A 20,128-nucleotide genomic window follows, 5' to 3' on the forward strand; every position below is an offset into this window, starting at 1 on the left:
CCTCGTTTTGCACGTTTTGAACCGAACAAATCTTAGTTTCGGTGTACTTTTATCGATTTCCACCACTTGGGGTTTGTTTCCCCCGAGTTTACTTCGATCTTTGTGCCTTTTTCCGGACTCTGACCTTTCCGTCCATTTTTCACCCTCTCGGGGTTGACTTTTGGGTTGACTTTTCACATTCTTGCCCGATTTTCACACTTTCGGCCATTTTCACACTATTCTTGAGATGGCAGACGACATTCCAGGCAGTGGGGCTCCCCTGGAGTTGGACATGGACCCTGAGGCCGAGCTCCTGCCTCTTCACATCCGGCTGTTCGATCCGGCGGCCTACAGGCCGACGATACATGTGTTGCCTCCCGACGGCATCCGCCACTTCCGGAGCTATGCACGAGGAGCGCCACCGGAGTTTTTGTTGCGCGAGCTAGAGTCTCACCTGTCCTTCGGCGCTTCTGAGGTACACTCTTCTTTGTTTCATTTTCTGCAATGTGGAACAAATAACTGCGATAGTCGATTCTGTTCTTTAACTGCTTAACTCATGCACCCTAGTACATTGTATGCTGTATTTCGCTGCGAGCACACCCGCACCCGATATCTGTTTGAATCTGAACATGTGTACACACGCTGTGTTTTCCACTGAACCACTCAAACACACTGACACATAACATGCTGTAGTTCACTGCGAGCACACCCACACCCGATATCTGTTTGAATCTGAACACGTGCACACACACTGTATTCTTATCAATTCTGAGTGTATTTAACACTGTATTTGTAACACTGCTTCGCAACTGTTTATTTTGATCATAGGGAGATTCCCATGCCTTCCGGGGGTATGGGAACACTGCCGCCAGAGGTTGGTACATGGAGCTACCTGACGCAGTTCGTCGCATCGTTGACCGAGCTGGCTTTGGGACTTTTTCATGGGACTATCGCGCCTCATTGCGAGTAGGCCCCTCCTTGCTGCTCTGGTGGAGAGGTGGTGGGACACCACAGACTCCTTCCACCTTTCTGCCACTGGAGAGATGACGATGACTCCCTTCGACTTCTCCATGCTCACAGGCATCGGAGTGGGGGGTGATCCGATCCCCTTTGATACAGACATGGACGAGTGGGACGCCGCTCAGATGTACCTGCTCGGCACTCAGCCACCTCTCACTTGGGCAGGGTTCGTGCCATACTCATGGTTCGAGGATCATTTTCGGATCCAAACACCTACTACCCGGGAGGAGGAGGAGCAATACGCCCGCGGTTTCATTATGTTCTTGCTGGGGACCACACTTTTTGTTGACCGGGCGAACACCGTCGCCCTCTACCTGCTGAGCACGCTTGTGGATGTGACACAGATCCGCCGCTATGACTGGGGTGGCGCGGGCTTGGCCACTCTTTACGGGTACATGAGCTCATCTTCTCGCCTCAGCGGGCAGTTACTTGGACGCTACTGGCGAGCCTGGGAGGTGCATGTTTCCTTTTCTGTCTTTTCAGTTACTTTTACATTATCTGTACTCTATACACTGCACACATGTAATCTGCTTTACACCGGTTTGCACACTACACACACGGTATACACATAATCTGCTTTATTTTGCATTCTGCTTTATCTGATAATCATACTGGTGTTTGCTCTGTTATACTTTGCAGTTGTGGGTATATGCCTACTTCCTGAGACTTGCCCCAGTGCCGGGCGAGGAGGTCCCTCTCAGTGTTCCATTCTCTCACTGCTTCGACGTGAGGTGCGAGCGGAGACCACGGGGGTCCCTCATGTTCTTCCGCCGCTACTTCGATACCATCACCGCAGCCGAGGTATGTCAAACATTACAGTTTATTTAAGCTTCGCTTTGCATTGTTCTTTCAATATCAGTAGGTAACAAACTGTGTTTTATTTGCAGATCACCTGGCAGCCTTGGGCTCCGTTGCCTGACGCAGTTCAGGAACGGTATGTCGGTGCTCGGGAGACTGCCCATTTCAGAGTTCTTCTAGAGGGCCCAGTCTGCCGCGCTTGGTACTTGGGTGAGCGCTTCTTGCGGCAGACCCTTGGCTTACCGGAGCAGGTAGTTCCAGCACCTCCTCCTACGACCAAAAGGCAGATAGAGATGTACACCCCACAGGAGATGGCCGATTATACGATTGGTTGGGACTCTGAGGGCTTTAGAGATGAGGGCATCTACACCGAGTTCATCCAGGCCTATCGGATGCCGCCTCTCAAAACATGTTGTGTTATGAGTTTCTAAGTGCTTTCCAGAAGTTTGGCCCAAAAGAATGAGTTTTGGCATGTTTGATTCATGGTTTAAACTTTGGGAGCAAATCTGGAAAACCTAGAATTTTGCCTCCTCGCTCGAGTGAAGGATTTCACGCTCGGGTGACCATCTTTGTTTTCATGCTTTTGCTCGAGCGACGGAATTCTGGCTCGAGTGTAAATTGCAAACTCTCAGGTTTTTGCGTGTACAGAAGCACGCTCGAGCGACAAGACTTGAGCTCGAGCGAAGAAATGTGTCTCACGCTCGAGCGAACATCGAGCGGAGATTTTCAGCAACCAGTACTTTTCACATTTTTGTAGATCGCTCGAGCGAAGGAGTCTACGCTCGAGCGAGACCCCTGCTTTCAGCAAGTTTTGAAAAATATTTTTAAGTACATTCTTGCATCCTCATTTCATCCTAGGCATTCCTAGGCCATGTATAAGGCTCCTTGTTGAGGATGTTGATATAGAACCACACCAAAGCAAATAAGGGGCTAAGTTATTAATTTTGAGTTTGTAATTTAGTGTGCGTTCGTTATGTAACTGTGTAGGTTTGGCATCCAATGACGATGATTAGCCTGCCTATAGCCCAGTAATCTGTAAGTAATGATGTTGTAAAGCTATGTTCAATTATAATTACTTTCTAAATGATTAACTGTATTGTTTTCTGAAATGATATTGTTTACTGAATGAATGTTTGTCCTATTTTATGAACTGTACTCGTGGCATCCATAGCAACTGGCTGTTACTGTTACTATTACTATTACTACTACTGCTACTGTTACTGCTACTGTTACAGAGATCTCTGTCATTCCTATCATTGGAACTACTGTTACTGTATTGATGGACATCAACTGACTGTTCGGTCTATTAAGACCTACTGTACTCTTTTGCTATTGGATGTACCACGTACGGCTGCTATGATTTCTAAATGACTGATATGACGTGAAATATGAGACGCTTATTGAATGACTGATCTACTGATGTAAATGACTGTTTCAAATACCGAAAGGACATTCATTCTAAAACTCATTACACATTTGTTACTCACTGGGCTTTAGCTCACAGTTTATATATGTATGTAGGTGGCCAGGCACTGGACCAAAGCTAGAAGCGTCAAATTGAGCTCATGTTTTGTCAAGCCAACCATTGTGCCTCTGTGATATCCATGTTCCGTAATATGTTAATTGGTCTTTAATATGAGTATGATTATGTATTTAATATGATTTTGTGAGCCATTTTGTGAAAATATGTGGTTTTGAATTTTTATCTATTCACCGTAGGAATATCTTCTTTGGAAATTTAATTGAAGGCCTTATTGGCCATAGAAACCGAAATTGATTGTGCCATTGTGATTGGCATAATTTTTAGAGCCCACGGTGATATTTAATTGAAAATTGATTCGGATCAGATTAAATTGATGAACTAGAGCCCAAATATTTTATATGGAAATAATTGTGACTAGTGGGACTTAAAGAGGGGCACTACATACACTCAATTCCTCTTTCTTGTTTATTTGAGCCGAATTGCTCTAAGGAAGGGGAGTGAGGGTCGGCTTGAGAGAGAGAGAGAGAGAGAGAGTTGAAGTTTGATCTCAAAGCTTGGAAACCTTGAAGATTACTCAAGAATTTACTATAGATTGTGGGAATTAAAGCTCCTAGGTGAGTATTTCATGGATTCTAGTTTGTGATTTTGTGTATACAAGCTAGTTGGGTAATCAAGAGTAAGAATTGAAATGAAATTGAGTTATTATGTTGAATTGAAGGTCAATGTATGCATGCATGTGTGTAATTGCTTTGAATATTGCATGTTTGAGCACAAAGGGTATGATCCATGTAAGTTTGTAGTTGAAGCTCATGTTTTGATCACCTTTTCATCATCTAAGTTGAGAGTAAGGGTTATATAGCACATGCATGTACAATTCATGAGAATATGAGCTTGAATGCATGAATTTGTTATGTTAGAATGAATTTGATGAAAGATTGGGACATGCATGTGATTTATTTGTGAAATTGAGCTTTATTGGGTTGTAATTTGGGGTTTATACCATGTTAGTACAGGTGTATTTGAAGTTTGAGCTATTGCATGCAAGACATGTTGGTTGAATGTCGAATTGGAGCTCAAGAACCTGTTCTAGAAAACCCAGAAAATTTGATGTCCGCTCGAGCGGAGAAACCGCGGTTCGAGCGTGAATTTCGTGCTCCCAGTATTTTTGCAGATTTGGATGTCTGCTCGAGCAGGTAAGTTCACGCTTCAGCGGGGAAGTATTTAGACAGACCTTCAGCTCGAGCGCCAGACCTCATGCTCGAGCGTAATTTTGATGCACCCAGCACTTTTTGCAGACATGGTGTTCGCTCGAGCGGGGTAATTTCATGCTCAAGCGGGGAGCCATATAATGAGGCCTTCCGCTCGAGCGCTAGACTTCAAGCTCGAGCATAATTTTGATGCATCCAGTACTTTTGCAGACCTCAAGGGTACGCTCGAGCGGGGAAGTCCACGCTCGAGCGGGGACCTTGTTTTCTGAAACTTTGAAAAGACATTCTGTGTTTCATTTTCTGTTCTCTTTCACTTCCAAGTACTCTTAGGCATGCATTGTAATTGAGCACTGTAATTGAGTTAAAGAGATAAGAATGAAGCCTAAAGAGGAAAATGTGAATTTGGAATGGATTGAATTGTTTGTGACCCTTTTGTGTTCATGGAATGTGTAGGGTCGAGCTCCAGGGCAAACCAACCAACCGATCACTGTGAGTAATATCTTAACGAAGATATCTGAAATATGTTGTTGTCCAATTACTTACTTCTATGTAAGTTTTATAAGTTCATTGATTCGATTGGTGGACAATGTTTACTATGCCATGAATGAATGGGCCGGAGGCCGTTTTGACATGAATGAATGGGCCGGAGGCCGTGTTGACATGAATGAATGGGCCGGAGGCCATTTTGACAAGAACGAATGGGCCAGAGGCCGTTTCGACACGAACGAGTGAATGGGCCAAAGGCCAGTTTGCCATCTGAATGGGCCAAAGGCCGTTTTGACACAAATGAAAGTTTAGAAGGGCCAAAGGCCAGTTTATTCGGAACCGCAGTCACTTGATCTAAATTGTGTATATATGTTAAATAGAAATATGAATTGGGCCCAAGGCCGTTTGATGCATATTGTTCTACATATCGTTTGTATAACTTATGTATTTGATATTATTCATTGGGCTATCGCTCACGCTCATTCATGTGTTTGTAGGTGAGCCCAGAGAAGTCCAAACCCAGCCCCAGTGAAGTCTATGTGGAACAACAAAGGTTTGGGAGAGTCAGCCTTGTGTTTCACGCATGAGACCCGTCTTCGCCCTTTTGTTATGTATTTATATTTTGTCATGTTGGTGAAGACTTTGCATATGTTGTATATAGCCGTGATGGGTTGACTTAGACTTATATGATCCTGTATGTACAGAGCCTTATGTAGTACATATTTCGCTGTGAGTTATTAATAGGCATATGGATGGTGTGTCATAATGTGCCATGTAAGCACAGCTCTATGGACAAAGTTTGAAATTGCTTCCGTTTGGCCCCTGTCAACTCTGTTAAAATACTTTTGGTTTGGTTTGAGGCCGTAGGTAATCTCATGATTACTGGCCAGTTATGTCCTTAACCCACGAGGGCGGGTTCGGGTCATGACAGAGTGGTATCAGAGCACGAGTTAATAACTCACACACTTGTCCAAAAGAGCAATATGCGTCTAGAAAAGCTCTAGGATGCATTCATGTGATAAGTATGAATTTGATAGCATCGAGAATGCATCTAAATGTTTCAACGTGAACAACTATGTGTTATAAGTTTGTGATTTGCTTGCATTGCAAATAATTTGAATATGTATGCTCTTTAATGTATGCATACTTGTGAATCTTTGTATGAAGTATAATGTGAGTTTAATCAGATGGTGAGAACAAGAGGTGATGAGATAGAAGAGTCCTCTATTGCCAGAATAGACAGAATGGAAAGACTGTTACAGGAAATGGCAGAAACTTTGAGACAGTAACAGGAGTGGCAACAACAGTGGTAGCAACCACACCCGCCACCTCCACCTCCGGCACTACCTGTGCCAGATAATCTGAATGATGATCGAATAATAGCACTCACCAAAGAGTTCAAGAAAATGAAACCACCACAGTTCCTCGAGGGATTAGATCCATTGAAAGCCGAAGCATGGGTCCTCGGCATTGAGAAACTGTTTGAAGTGTTCCCCTGTTCAAAGACACAAAAAGTGCTTCTAGCCACTTTTATGCTAGAAGACGAGGCAAGAAGATGGTGGATGTTAATGCGTAAGAATCATAAGGATGTTGACTAGGTGAAATTTCTGGAAATTTTCTATGACAAGTACTTCCCATAGTGTGTTCGGGATAGGAAAGTAGCAGAGTTCATGGAACTTAGGCAAGACAGCATGACTGTAGCCGAGTATGAGGCCAAATTCACTGAATTGGCCAGGTTTGCACCACACGTGATTGACACTGACTATAAGAAGGCGACACTACAACAAAAAATGCCTTTAGTAACAGACTGATTTTGTCTCCAAACATCAAAATTTTGTCACTAAAGTCATCTGTGACGAAAAAAATTTGTCACCACGTTCGTGGCCTATACGTCGTCACAAAAAGTACCTGGTGACGAAAAACAGTTTCGTCACCTATTTTTCATTTTTGGCGACGAAATGTTTCGTCTCCAAATGTTGAATTTTTCGTCCTCTAAAACACCAATTTCATCACCAAAACTAAATAATATTTTATTTTATTTGTTTTTTGCGACAAAATATTTCGTCACCAAATATATTTTAGTGACGAAAGTTTTCCTCACCAATGATATGAATTAAGGTGATAAAAAAATTCGTCATTAAAATGAGCAAAAAAAAATTATTCAATGACAAAAAACATTTTGTCACCAAATATTTCAATTTAGCGACGAAATATTTAGCAAATGTGACGAAATTATTTGTTCCGTACTATATCATTAGTGACAAAATTATTCGTCATGTTTTTTGAAAACTAATAACGACATTTTTTATTTCGTCACTAATAAAAATTAAAAATTTTGAAAATGAAGACACTATTTTCTTCCGAAATTTTTTCTTTTCAGTAACAATTCCCTACGCATTTCAATAACCTGTTCAATAGAATATCTATTACAAATCAATACAAAAATCTATTTATTTTCATAAACATCACAATCGAATTTTAGCACTATCCACAAAAATATAATATGAACTGCATGCGGATTATAAACATGTCTCCTAATATCCGCAAAAAACGTCTACTAATATCCACAAAAATATAATATCAACCGTATGCAGATTACCAAACACATCTCCTAATATCTAACAAAAAACATGTCTACTAATATTAACAAAAATAAAATATCAAGGGCGGATTAAACACGTCCATATTCTACCATCGGCCCTCCAAATTACCAAGCACGTCCATATCAAATCTCGAATCTGCAAAAAAATGAAACACAAAAAAAAAAAAAAAATGTTAGTTAGACAATTATTATCTTATCCATAACATATACAATTTAACATACATTTTTGGACTTAGTTTTCAAACCGGAAGCCCCGTGCTAGTTCTGTAAGTTTTCACAACTCACATTAGTCCATCCCGAGATATTTAAGGTGTTTCCCGGGCCGTCTCGTGGCTATTGCACAATTTTGACCCCCGAAGGCCTATTTTCAAGCTTAAGTGTGACAAAGTGCATTTTTGGACTTAGTTTTCAAACCGGGAGTCCCGTGCTAATTCCGTAAGTTTCCACAACTCACATTGGTCCGTCCCGAGGTGTTTGAGGTGTTTCCCGGGTCGTCTCGTGGCTGTTGCACGATTTTGGCCTCCGAAAGCCTATTTTCAAGCTTAAGTGTGGAAAAATGCATTTTTAGACTTAGTTTTCAAACCGGGAGTCCCGTGCTAGTTCCGTAAGTTTCCATAACTCACATTGGTCCTTCTGAGGTGTTTCTCAGGCCGTCTCGTGGCTGTTGCACGATTTTGGCTCCCGAATGCCTATTTTCAAGTTTAAGTGTGAAAAAATGCATTTTTGGTCTTAATTTCAAACCGGAAGTCCTGTGCTAGTTCTGTAAGTTTCCACAACTCACATTGGTCCGTACCGAGGTGTTTGAGGTGTTTCCCGAGCCATCTTGTGGCTGTTGCACGATTTTGGCCCCCGAAGACCTATTTTCAAGCTTAAGTGTAAAAAAGTGCATTTTTGGACTTAGTTTTCAAACCGAAAGTCACGTGCTAGTTTCGTAAGTTTTCACAACTCACATTTGTCCATCCCGAGGTGTTTGAGATGTTTCCCGGGCTGTCTCGTGGCTGTTGCACAATTTTGGCCCCCGAAGGCCTATTTTTGAAGCTTAAGTATGAAAAAGTGTATTTTTAGACTTAGTTTTCAAACCGAGAGTCTCGTGCTAGTTCCGTAAGTTTTCACAACTCACATTAGTCCATCCCAAGGTGTTTCCCGGGCCGTCTGGTGGCTGTTGCACGATTTTGCCCTCCGAATGCCTATTTTCAAGCTTAAGTGTTAGAAAAGTACATTTTTTAACTTAGTTTTCAAACCGGGAGTCCCATGCTACTTCCGTAAATTTTCACAAATTACATTGGTCCCTCCGGAGGTGTTGGAAGTGTTCCCCACGCCTTCTCGTGACTGTTACACGATTTTGGCCCCCGATGGCCTATTTTCAATCTTAAGTGTGAGAAAACTACATTTTTTGAGTTAGTTTTCAAACCGGAAGTCTCGTGGTAGTTCTGTAAGTTTCCGCAACTTACATTCGTCTCTCCCGAGGTGTTTGAGATGTTCCTCAGTCCTCCTAATGACTATTACATTATTTTAGCCCCCAATGGCCTATTTTCAAGCTTAAGTGTGAAAAGAGTGCCTTTTTCAACTTAGTTTTCAAACCGGAAGTCCCGTGCTACCAATTGATCTCTTTCAAGCATTTAAATTGATACTCACATCACTAATTGAACTCACAAATAAAGCTAAGCAGAGTTTACGAGAAAAACATTTGTTTCATAAGCTAAGAGAGAGGACATGCTGAATAAAAAGATAAGTGCAGTACATACCTGCACGGTTCTTTGTCTCCTGTTGAACTTTATCAATAACCTAGAAAATCGATGAATAACAACGCATTAGGTCAATTCAAACATTTAAAAATGGATAACAATAAAATGGTGATAGCTAGAGTTAAGACTAAGAGGAGCACGCCAAAAAGATAATAAATTATGACAATCAAGCAAATGCCTAGAGTTCAGAAGCAATAGCAGCAACATGATCAGGATTAGATTGAACATCAATTTGGAGCTTTTCTAACTGAACTTTGCTTCAGCAACTCTAACTGAGGTATTACTATAGTGAGTCTTTTTAAAAGATTTAAGAACTGCTTTAAGAGATTTGAGCTTAGAGACAAGTTGGTACATAGGACTAAAAATAAAAAAAATTGAAAGGCATATGATCATGTTTTGCTTCAGGCCTAACCATAACAATTCCAGGACTGTGATCTGAAATACCAGGAGGAGCAAAAAATGTCTGTGACTCGGTCAAGATGCTAAGCCGAGCCTCATTGACCAAAATATGATCTAGCTTTGTAAACAGAATATGTCCATCACTATCCTTCTTTGTTGTGGAAACCACGAGATGATAAAACTTAAGAATGATTAATTAAAGAATATGTCCATCACTATCCTTCTTTGAAAATGTTCAGCTTTTCAAGAACATACACCACTCATCTACGTCTTGTGCTCATATTTAACATTTTCTCTAAAATGTAAGACACTATCCCCAACCTCAAAAAGCCAAACAATGCACAGCACCACAAAAACACAATCGGGAAAAAAAGTGAAGTACAAAGAACAAATATTCCCTTGAACAAGACATCTGATTCTGTAAAGTTGAGCGTGAACAAAAAAAATAGAAATCAATCGGCTTACCATAGACAGTGTCCGACGGAAGTATGTATACTTTTTATGAATACATGACATAAAACAATGAATGGCAATGACAGTGTAATGTCCCATTTCTGTATTTGGACATAGCACCATTCTTTTAGTGCTGTACTCAAGTAGGTTGATATTGACAATACAAAAATCCATTCCAATAATGAACCAAAAAAAAAAAAAAATACCCACACACTTCTCATTCTGCAGGCGTAGGCATATAGGGTGTTTTTATCTGCAGTCACATGTGAGGGCTTTCTATGTACAACCATTGCAGAACAGGCTGGTGCAAAGAGAGACACAAAAATAGATGCAAAGACACAAACTTCATACAGAGGCAAGCACATGCACACACAACAAATAGGCAACAAGAAAAATAAAACAAAATACCTGAAGGACACAAAGTCCTTCAAGACAATGAAAAGAGATGATGATAAACATAAGATTGGAACAAAACATAAAGGGGCTCATATCATCTCAAGTCTTCTCAAAAAAAAAAACAAAGTAGCACGCAACAATGTTCAGAAATAAACTAGATTAACCTTTATGATTTATACTCAATTCAACTTTTAATAGTACATGTCGAACCTAAATGATGCAAAACCAAGTTTATAATCAAAATTATGGATAGAGTGATAGGAACACCAATACACAAGCAACCAACTGGGAAATTAGATACCTCAATGGAATCAGGATGCAATTGGCAATCATACACTTTCACATGCTCTGCAATCAATTGAACTGCCTCCACAATAGCCTCACCACCATGCTTTCCCTCATTTATAAAAAGAGACTTTACAGTGGCACAACAGAGTTTCCTGTCACGAAAAACCATGCAATCTTATGTGGCAAAAGATTTCATGCTGAGAATAAGTGCATCATTTTTTTACTTTTTCATTAAATTATAATATAAGGGCGAAGAGGGAAAGTTGAAACGTTAGATCCAACAGCACTAAGGCACAATACAAGCACCACCTTCAAAAGGGCCTAACTTTTGAAGGGGTGATGACACTTTAAATACTCATGGGAATCCTATACAGGTGTTGATGTGAAAGAATCAGACAATTTTTTTCACTATGTTATAATACAATGGGGAAGGGACAACAATGAACAATAACCTTTACTTTTTATATAATTAAAATAAAAAGGAAAGTAGAAATCACAAGACATATTTTGCAGCAGGTGAGAAAAAAATAATACCAAGTCAGCTGCAGGTGTAGTTGAAGCGAGGTAATTTTGTTGGAAGAACCGCAAAGGCATTAAATCCTCACAAGCAATTATGGGGTTATGGCTACACTGGCAATATCAATGCATGCTTTGGAAGCTGTAATGTGGTTTTAACTAGCGTTATGGTAGATAGATACTGTAAGTTGGTGAGGAAAATCATGTGGACACGGGTAATAGAGTACCGTGGAATAAGGGGAGGTGATGGAAGTAAACCATTGATAATAATGATAGAAGCACACACAGTGTAAAGGTGGAGGTGGAAGTGGCAGAAGTTGAAAATGTTCATGAACATTTTGGTTCCAGAAGTTGAGATGTCTGATTGGGATCTTACCATCCACTATCACGCCTTTGAAGTGGAATCCTCTTATTTAGCTGAGAAAAAGGACAAATTTTGGTCCTATATCACATTCATACCCCATTTATTCCCACTCACCCCACCTCATAGGATACACCATATGAAGGGGGGGGGGAAAAAAGAAAAAAGGCCAATTTCACCGCCATCATGAATGATCGAAATATCAAATTTGAGGACCATAATTTCAATAGTTGGAAGATGGTCCTACTGAAAACATACATGATCGGTATTCAAACCAGTGTCATAACTCTCATACACCCCAGCTTAAACCGAAGGCTAGTAAAGGTGCTAACGCACTAAAAGATGTTTAAAAAAATGCTACACAGCATGTTTCCTCAATAACTGCCTGAAAATTTATGAAAATGGAGAATAAAGAATAAAGATATATCAAAACCTTACAACATCATCCGCAGAACTTATGTTCTTAATAACAGCAGCTAACAAGCTCTCACGATAGTTGAAGTGGGGAACTGAATCTAGCGAAGTACAGATACAACGAATAGCCACACGCTGAAATGAGGCCTGCTGTTCTAAGGCTATCAACCTCTGCAAGTATCCCTGCACATGTACATACGGAAAAAACTTCAAAACAAGGAAGCAAATACCATAGCTAGAGTTCAAAGCTTAAATTAACATCAACACTCCATTTCCATTAGCCATTCACAAAGTGCCAAGCCGAACCTTGTATGTAGATAGGAGGGTGGATTCATAGTACCGCATTTTCTTAACAACCTTTGAAACAACCATTTCCTGCTCCTTCTCAGTGGGCAGCCTAATTCAATAGCTGTAACACACATTCAAAAAATAGCAAAAGACTTGAATGGTAATGAAAACAGAAAAAAAATTTAAAAAAAAAATTAAAAAAAATAATAATAAGTTCATAGAACACTACACACAGAGCACTATGGAAGGAAACTAAAATGTTTTACCCAGGTATAATGTCTTTGAAAATAGCCAATAAAGACTTCAGCCCAAGGACTGCTATAGCATGATCTCCATCTTTAGAGATTTGCAGCATTTCTTTAAAGGCAATTATCAACAAAGCATGAGATTTAAAGACTTTAAAAAATTTATTTAGAATTTTACTCAAAAAATGTTCCGTTCAAGTATGTTAATATTAACTCGGTAGAGTACAGATTGTATATGTATATTAAGCAGAGCAGAACTGAGTTTGTGAAAATGACAATTGGAACTAGGAGGAATGTAATAAATGTGCGAGGGAGAGAGGCAGTGGTTATACTACTTCAAAGCAAAGACGCAACAGTGGTCAAACCAACCATTCAACTCTTATCAGTCACATCAAAAACTTACCCTGCTCGCTAAATCTCAGTCGATCTCCGCAATATCCATTATTACTATTTGTGTCCCCTGCCGATCAATTACAGAGACAGAGGTGATTTCAATGAAGTTTCTCTCAAACTCCTTAGACTCACAGTTTGTCTCGACTACAATTATTAAGTTCAACTTGTAATCAGTTCGATTGAATTCAAAATTTCATAACTTGAGTCAGCTTGACTCGAGTAAATTTGATAAGATTTTAAACCAAATTTGAAATTCCACTATTTGATTCAAATTTAACTCAGCTCATTTATTGTTGTAACAATTACCATGTGTGCATCATGGAGGAACACAAATTTATTCAACAACTCTTTCAATCACAAATTTTAATGATGAAATAATTTTGAGTTAGGCTTCTGTCCATTCCAAGTATGGACTGGAGATCAAACTCAATATTGAGTTTGTAAGTGAACAAAATTTAAACTTCTAAAGTATAGCGGACATAGCACAATTTGAGAGTTCAAACTAAAATCTCTAGTCCATACCCGGACATTTGTCACCCAAGCCACCTTAGAGCAATAGGTTTCAATGTGATCATGGTTCGTCCATCCATAGCTAGAGTTTTCAGGTAATTGGATTGGGAGTGTCCACCCCTACGCTAGAAGGACAAAAAAATAAAAAGTTTATATACTTGCATGATTCACTTGCTGATCAAGAAGTGAACTGTTGAATCTCCCTACATAATCAGAATAATTTTAGTTCCTAGTTGTGGACCAGTGAGTAGGTCAGTGGTAAAATCAACACGTCATGAGCGCTGAAACCATGAAGAGTACATTTCACAAGTAACTGACAAATTCTTAATCACTTTACACCGTCCAAACTAAACCCCCCATCCCCCACAAAAACAAAAAAGAAACATGACAAAAAAAATTGCCAAAATTTATGGAAATGAAACATATTGTTGCAGAGTCAATATGGGTACACTGCACAAGTTTCCTATGCTTTTGAGGTCAACTAAACAACACAAAAACAACACGTCGTTTATGCCTTCGTTTACAAACATCTCAACCTTGTACCACACTATCTCAAATTACATACCGGCATGTCAACGACAATCAAAGGGCTACAAAAATATACATCCTTCGTCCCAAAATAATAGTCTCTTTTGGAAAATCTAACTTTTTTTGATAGTATAGTTATTGCACTTTAAAAAAATTGATTTTTCAAAATTATCATTTGATAGTATATTTTTTTGAGAAATATCAATTGTCATAATTGTACTTTTTATGTTATTAGTGAATTTAAAAGAAGGGTAAAATAGGAAATTCGTATTACTTTTGTTCTTAATTTTTGAAAGGGGACTAATATTTTGGGATAATAAAAAATGGAATAAGGGACTAATATTTTGGGACGGAGGGAGTACTAAATTTCATAGCATACTGAATAATTCCAAACCAATTCCCAAAATGAGGTTCTACAGTAGCATCTGATCGATGTCTGAAAAGGTACTACATATAGCAGGATCAAGAAATAAAATACCGAATAAAAGGATATATCACAACTTAAAAAATATGAATATAGATAAATTGGAGAAATTTATATAAATATTGAAACCTATCAATGTATCAAGGTCTTGAAAATAAGGATGTATCGCCAATATTGATGATATTTATAATAACAGTTTAGGATTTATTACTGTACCTCCTTCCGATTGAAAATGCCAACACCAAGAGCAGCAGATGCATTTGTTTTAGTGAAAACCTCCGAGAAGTGTTCAAACTGCTCCTGCACCACTACTAGCGATCACAGGGATGTTCACAGCATCTGAGATCAGCTTTATAAGATCTTTATGGAATCCTTTCCCTTGATCTGAAAGGAATCAATTAAGCAATAACCTTAGAAATGAAAAACTAGTTTGTCAATGAAATTAATACAATTCAACTGATGGAACTAAAAAAAAAATGACATCCTCAGGACATGAAGAGATGAGTCCAATGGTACTGGAAAATAACCCATCAATGATTTTATCGGTGGATCCAAAAGATGGCTTCATAAGATAATGAACTTCAAATAAGACCATGCTTTCAAAGGCAATTATCAACAAAGCATGAGATTTAAAGACTTTAAAATGCCGTTAGATCCTTCAAGTTCAAAAATAGAACGAAATCTGGAAAAGGAAAGTAAATGACAATAATTCAAGCATATCAACACTAACACAATGACTTTATAGGAAAGTAAACTTAAGAATGAGTTGATCCTAATAAAACCTCTAGAGCTCTGTACGAGAGAGTAACAATCTGTGGAACAAAAAAAATAACAGATGCAACAAACAGAAAAATTAAAGAGCATAAATGCATAGGGAATGAAACTGACATTCATCCACCGGACAATTGACATGTACAAATTATAATTATCCAATCCTGCTGCTCAACAAAAATAAAATAAAAAAATAAACAAAACAATGAAGAAAAAATTAGCCATTGTGGCATTTTATCAAACACCTAGTAGACCCATAATCAGAAGCATGAGACTTTACTGTGTATAGAATCACCAATAATTCATTCACTTCAATGATTATATTGGGTAGAATATAAATATCATAATTAGAATACATAACATGCTAATCATTCTATTTTCTATATTTTTTCCCCAAATTAAAATCATTCAAGTTGTTCATAGAACCCTTTAAAGTAGAGAAGTTTTGGAGATGTTAGAAGTAACGAATGGAATGACTTTAATCTCAACTTAAACAATGAATTCCATTTACGCAAACATGTCCGAAGGCAGAGTGAGGGTAGAGAATGAGAAACCCAGAGACCTGAACAGAGAGAGGGGTAGAGAAAGAGAGAGAGACAACAAACTGACCTGGAACTCACGGTGGTGCTGTAGCTTGATGTCGGTGCAGGATGAACTCACGGTGTGGAGGACGAACCGTCCTGACGATGGAGGATGAACTCACGGCGGTGGATGAACCGTCCTCACGGTGGAGTATGAACTCACGATGGTTCTCTGTTACAGCATTGTGAAGGAACTATAGATAGATTAGGGCACAAAGTTCTAATCAAGGAGATGAAAAGTTTTTTTGGGACTGAAATTTTGATATTATTCAATTTAGGCGCTAAATCAAAAAAAAATTGGCGCTGTAATTTTGGGTACACGTAAAGACATGGAAAAATATGAAAAAAAATAAAAATAAATCATAATTGGGTAGTAATGTGAAAGTATTCTCACTAAAAAAATAAATTTAGGTATTTTATGAAATTTTTTAGTTACCAAATTTGCAATTTGTTGTAGTGAGAGAGAGAGATATAAAAGGAAAATTGATAAACACACACACACAAAAAAAAAAAAGGAAAAAATTAATAATCTATTTTTTTTCATTACAATCCAATTTGTCAAAATTTTCCATCCAAAATTAGTGACAAAATAATTTCCTCGCTAAAAGGTCTCAAAATATTAAAAATTATTAGTAACAGAAATATATTTCTCACCAAATAATCTTAAAATATTTAAAATCAAGTTTTCTTTTTTAAATGTAAAATTAATGGTGACGAAAATATATTCCTCACTAATAATTTTATAATTAATGACAAATTTTTTTCTCACCAAAAGTTTTAAAATTTTGACGCCACTCGGAGGTTGGAAAAGTGAGAAGAGGGAAAAGGGAGCTCAGAAAAGCGAGGCGAAGGAGGCGAAAACAGGTCGCGAGAGAGAGAGAGAGAGCGCCGGCTGGTGACATGCGGGTTGACCGATGCGATAAAGATGAACGGACGGTGTAAAGGAGATGTATGGGTGAGGGAGTGACAGAGAGAGATATCTATGGTTCAATTTTATTTTTTATTGATTTTAAGCATTTGAAGACGAAATTTGGTTTTCCTCTCTAAAAATAATACATTTGGAGACGAAATTATTTCCTCTCTAAAATTTTTTACAATGGTGACGAAAAATTTCGTCTCCAAAATGGCACCTAATCTTCCGCCAAATTTTCCAAGGGTGGGAAATTGTTTTGTGACGAAAAATAAAATTTAGAGACGAATAAAATTTTCGTCACCTATTGTTTTGTTTGATTTTAAGCATTTTGTGACGAAATTTGGTTTTCGTCTCTAAAAATAGTACAATCGGAGACAAAATCTTATTTTCATCACTAAAACATGCATATTTGGAGACGAAATATTTTTTCGTCACGCATTTTCGTCACCATAGACCTTTTTTGTTGTAGTGCGAGACATTTTAAAGGTGGGCTTTGAGGTGACATTTTAGAAAGAGTGAATGTCTTGAAGCTGGAGACCTACATTGGGGTGCTAGACAGGTCCATCATATCAGAGGCTAACATAGCTAGACAGACTAAGTCAACACCTGACTGGAAAAGTAACAAAAGGCAAGGCTTCTTCTCAAAGAAGAAATTTTTGAAAAAGCAAGATACGGGCTCCTTAAATACTTCAAATTTTTCCTGAGACACAGCTCCCATGTGTAATATTTGTAGCAGAAGGCACCGTGGAGTCTGTTACCGTGTGTCAGGAGCCTGTTTCAAGTGTGGAAAACAAGGGCACATGGCCCGAGATTGTAATCAGAACAGTGGGAAACTAGCTGCTAGCTCAACTGCATCAATCCCGAAGCCGGGAAATACTATGAGACCTACCATCACCGGGGATACCGTGAGACAAGGGAGAGTTTTTGCACTTGTTCCGGGCGATACGCAGAATGCCAACGCAGTTGTCTCAGGTACTATTTCTATATGTAATCAGGATGCTTTTATGTTAATTGACTCCGGATCCGCACACTCTTTTGTGACATATGCATTTGTATCTAGGCTGAATAGACCCTTAGAATTACTGCCATATCTGCTATGTGTGTCTGCTCTATCTAGGGAATCTATATTGTATGAATCTATATACTGGTTTTGTGATATGCGTATTGAGGATGTTATCCTATAAGTGGATTTGTTGCCCTTGAATTTTAGACATTTTGATGCAATTTTGGGCATGGATTGGTTGACCAAATATTGTGCCACCATTGATTGTGTGACAAAACGAGTTGTGTTTAAACCACCAGAACATAAAGAGATTGTGTTTGTGGGTAATGGGGTAGTGCCTCCACCTTATTTGATATCTGCAATGAAAGCATGTAAACTGATCAGGAAACGATGCCAGGGTTATTTGTGCTATGTGTTGTCTGAACAAACTGTGAATGTTGAATTGAATGACATCCCTATTGTTAGAGAATTTCTAGATGTGTTTCCAAATGAATTACCAGGGAAATTGGTAGATAGGGAGATAGAGTTCACTATTGAAACTGTGCCAGGCACCCAGCCCATTTCTAAAACTCCCTACAGAATGGCTACTGCCGAAATGAAATAATTGAAAGAACAGTTGCAAGACCTGCTTGACAAGGGGTTTATTCGACCTAGCACTTCGCCTTAGGGTGCACCAGTATTATTTGTGAAAAAGAATGATGGAACCCTACGCCTGTGTATCGATTATCGGGAATTGAACAAGGTAACAATAAAGAACAAATATCCCCTACCCTGTATTGATGACTTATTTGACCAGTTGCAGGGATCACAGGTGTTTTCTAAGATTGATTTGAGGTCTGGGTATCATCAGTTGAAAGTTAAGGCAGAAGATGTTGAGAAAACCGCATTTAGAATGAGGTATGGACATTTTGAGTTTCTTGTTATGCCATTTGGAGTGACTAATGCTCCGGCAGCATTTATGGATTTAATGAACTAAATTTTTAAAACCTACCTTGACGAATTTGTTGTGGTTTTTATTGATGACATTTTGATATATTCCAAAGATAGACTTGAACATGAACATCATTTGAGAACTGTCCTACAAATACTTCAGGAAAGGAAATTATTTGCTAAACTAAAGAAATGTGAGTTTTGGTTGGATGAAATTGTTTTCTTAGGGCATGTGATCAACAAGGAAGGAATTTCAGTGGACCCACAGAAAATAGAGGTAATTGTGAATTGGCCTGCACCGACAAATGTGACAAAAGTCCGCAGCTTCATGGGCTTAGCCGGGTATTACAGGAGGTTTGTGAAAAACTTTTCAAAGATAGCTGTACCTCTTACCCAATTGACATGAAAAGGGCAACTGTTTGAATGGAACGACGAAAGAGAAGCTGCCTTTCATGAATTGAAAACAAGATTGACCATCGCACCAATTTTGACACTACCTTCAGGTACGGAAAATTTCATAATTTTCAGTGATGCATCTTATAAAGGTTTGGGTTGTGTGTTAATGCAGAACGGAAAGGTTATTGCTTACGCCTCCCGACAGTTGAGGCCACACGAGAAGAATTATCCAACACATGACCTAGAATTGGCCGCAGTTGTTTTTGCTTTGAAAATCTGGCGGCATGATCTGTATGGAGCAAAGTGTGAAGTCTACACGGATCACAAAAGTTTGAAATACTTCTTCACACAGAAGGAGTTGAATATGCGATAGAGGAGATGGCTGGAATTAATAAAGGATTATGATTTAGAGATTCAGTATCACCCCAGGAAAGCTAACACAATTGCTGATGCCTTGAGCAGAAAATCAACAGGGAGTATGGCCTGTTTGCTTACTGAACAGAAAGAAATCTTGAAAGATTTTGAGAAGTCTGAAATTAAAGTGGTAATGTGTGAACAGGGCGGATTGATAGCCACTATTAGAGCCGAGCCGGCAATCATTGATGAAATCAAGCAAAAACAGAAAGATGATGAATTCCTCAAGAAAGTGATTGATGAATTTGAGACAAGTCCGAAGGCAGAGTTTAGTATTGAAAATGAAGTGTTGAAATTTCGATACAGAATGTGTGTCCCAGATATTTCGGAACTAAAGAAGAGGGTTTTAGATGAAGCCCACAGATCCGTATTTGCTATGCATCCGGGTAATAATAAAATGTATCGAGATTTGAAACAAACTTATTGGTGGCTTAAAATGAAGAAAGAGATTGCAGAATATGTGTCCAAGTGTCTTCAATGTCAACAAGTCAAAGCTGAACATCAGAAACCAAGCGGTCTACTTCAACCTCTCCCTATTCCTGAATGGAAGTGGGAGCATGTGACTATGGATTTTGTTATTGGAC

The 20,128-nt window shown here is 38.8% G+C and overlaps 1 protein-coding gene across 3 annotated transcripts; it reads right to left on the reverse strand.

Annotated features, from left to right (window-relative positions):
• Positions 1-9,382: 9,382 nt before the first annotated feature.
• On the reverse strand, positions 9,383-16,133 carry LOC114316377 (nucleolar complex-associated protein 3-like). 3 transcript variants are annotated; one of them, XM_082896610.1, is made up of 6 exons: positions 15,917-16,133; positions 14,753-14,920; positions 12,455-12,557; positions 12,173-12,331; positions 11,750-11,790; positions 9,383-11,009 (listed from the first exon to the last, which is right to left on the reverse strand). In XM_082896610.1, the coding sequence occupies exons 3-6, from the start codon at positions 12,518-12,520 to the stop codon at positions 10,754-10,756; spliced, it is 522 nt and encodes a 173-aa protein (XP_082752736.1). In that variant the 5' UTR covers positions 12,521-12,557; positions 14,753-14,920; positions 15,917-16,133; the 3' UTR covers positions 9,383-10,753. The 3 variants fall into 3 exon arrangements, with proteins under 3 accessions (XP_082752736.1, XP_082752738.1, XP_082752737.1); XM_082896612.1 differs by lacking the exon at positions 11,750-11,790 and having other exon boundaries at positions 12,168-12,331; positions 15,917-16,122; XM_082896611.1 differs by lacking the exons at positions 14,753-14,920; positions 15,917-16,133 and adding an exon at positions 12,703-12,725.
• Positions 16,134-20,128: the final 3,995 nt, after the last annotated feature.

This window comes from Camellia sinensis, chromosome 11, assembly GCF_055761805.1.
Source record: "Camellia sinensis isolate YWXY chromosome 11, ASM5576180v1, whole genome shotgun sequence".
Classification (NCBI taxonomy): Eukaryota; Viridiplantae; Streptophyta; class Magnoliopsida; order Ericales; family Theaceae; genus Camellia; species Camellia sinensis.

Coding starts and splice junctions, on each gene's coding strand:
- LOC114316377 (XM_082896610.1), bottom strand. CDS start 12,520: ATGGTTGTTTCAAAGGTTGTTAAGAAAATGCGGTACTATGAATCCACC. Junction 12,332..12,454: donor CCCTCCTATCTACATACAAG/GTTCGGCTTGGC, acceptor GTACATGTGCAG/GGATACTTGCAGAGGTTGAT. Junction 11,010..11,749: donor CAAAGGCGTGATAGTGGATG/GTAAGATCCCAA, acceptor TTTTCGTGACAG/GAAACTCTGTTGTGCCACTG.